The sequence below is a fragment of the Neomonachus schauinslandi genome, chromosome X (assembly GCF_002201575.2).
Source record: "Neomonachus schauinslandi chromosome X, ASM220157v2, whole genome shotgun sequence".
Taxonomy (NCBI): domain Eukaryota; kingdom Metazoa; phylum Chordata; class Mammalia; order Carnivora; family Phocidae; genus Neomonachus; species Neomonachus schauinslandi.
The window spans coordinates 126,449,577-126,451,328 of NC_058419.1; the positions used below are offsets into that span (position 1 = coordinate 126,449,577).

Genomic DNA, 1,752 nt, shown 5'->3' on the forward strand with positions numbered 1-1,752 from the left:
CCCTGCCTCAGACCCACACTGGGACTCTAACCCATCAGACCAGCCCCATCCCTGCCTCACTCACACCGGGACCCCAACCCATCACACCAGCCCCGTCCTTGCCTCAGACCCACACTGGGACCCCAACCTATCAGACCAGCCCCGTCCCTGCCTCAGACCCACACTGGGACCCCAACCCATCAGACCAGCCCCGTCCCTGCCTCAGACCCACACTGGGACTCTAACCCATCAGACCAGCCCCGTCCCTGCCTCACTCACACCGGGACCCCAACCCATCAGACCAGCCCCGTCCCTGCCTCAGACCCACACCGGGACCCACCCCCATCAGACCAGCCCTGTCCCTGCCTCAGACCCACACTGGGACTCTAACCCATCAGACCAGCCCCGTCCCTGCCTCACTCACACCGGGACCCCAACCCATCAGACCAGCCCCGTCCCTGCCTCAGACCCACACCAGGACCCCAACCAACCCATCAGACCAGCAACCCTTCACGGCCACCCCAAGGCTCTGCTCTGGAGAAACCCATGAGGACGACCACGAAACCAGGCAGGCAGAGGCCCGACAGGCTGCCCCACTGAGGGCAGACCCCTCCACCCCGACCTGGAGGACAACAGCCTCACCTCTTGGACTTCTGGCCCTTAGAGGAGTTCCTCGTCTCTCTGTCCCCTGTGCTGGAGCTGGCCAGGGTGTCTGGTGTCCAGGTGGAGCACGTCCCCACGGGCAGCTCTGCAGTGCCAGGAGTGGTCAGCCACGGGGCCCCAGGGCCACCCCTCCCGACCCAGGACACCCTCCCCACCTTGGGGCCGCTTGCTGTCTTTGCATATGGCGTCAAACGGGTTGGCGGCAGGCTCCTCCTCCCCCTGGGCCACGTAGTCTGTCCTCATCAGGGACTTGCGGTAGACAAGCATGGGGTTCATGTCCCCCTCCCCAAAGACAGGCACGCCCTCAGGGATGGAGTCCTGGAAGTGGGCGAGTCTGCGGGCAAGGGTGGATGTGGCAGGGGGATGTCAGAGGAGACCCGGCAAGATCCCCAGGAACTCATGGGGCCCCCAGTGTCCATCCCCTGCTGAGGGCTAAGGACCATGGAGCCATGCTGGAGGGGTGCCCCCCGGTGGCCACAGGTCGGTCCTGCGGCCCACAGCCCAGTGCCCCCCCAGGACCCCAAGCAGGCCTGGGTCAGCCCAGGGAAGGCAGCCCTCAGCAGGGTCGTCCCCACCGGAGAACCTTCCCGTTTCTGCATCCTCCTCCCCACAGGGCTCCCACCCCCGTGTCCCCAGGAGCCCGTCCCTGCCCCCACCGCCCAGGGGTCCTGCCTTCCCAGGTCCCCAGCACACTCACGCAGCTTGTCGCTTGGCTGGTGGGATCTTGCAGGAGAACTCGGACAGCACGAGCAGGAAGCTGAGGTTGGGGAAGCGCTGCCGAGCCTCCTCTTCAGGCACTGGGGACTCAGAGAAGGCAAAGGCCAGCCCACGCCTGGGGACAGGTGTCCAGTGGACAGGTGGGGCGTGGAGCAGATGCACAGACGGGGAGGGGGTGGGGCATCAGGTGGGGCTCACATGGGAAGGACGGTGTCAGCTGAGGCCCGGGGAGGGGCAAGGTGCCAGGTGGGGCTCACCTGGGGGAGCGGGACATCAGGTGGGGCTCACGCGGAGGACAGGGTGCCAGGTGGAGCTCACGTGCAGGGCGGGGGTCAGACCGGGGAGCACGGCGCCAGGCAGGGCTCAGACCAGGGAGGGGGGTCAGAGCGGTGA

The 1,752-nt window shown here is 67.0% G+C and overlaps 1 protein-coding gene across 1 annotated transcript in view; it reads right to left on the minus strand.

The window, feature by feature from the left end:
- Positions 1 to 1,335: 1,335 nt before the first annotated feature.
- LOC110582985 (cohesin subunit SA-2-like) overlaps positions 1,336 to 1,752 on the minus strand; it is an 8,595-nt gene continuing 8,178 nt past the window's right edge. The window contains exons 8-9 of the mRNA XM_044911642.1: positions 1,558 to 1,616; positions 1,336 to 1,474 (exon numbers count right to left, since the gene is read on the minus strand). Coding sequence (XP_044767577.1) covers positions 1,336 to 1,474; positions 1,558 to 1,616 — 198 coding nt within the window. The remainder of the gene's footprint in view (positions 1,475 to 1,557; positions 1,617 to 1,752) is intronic.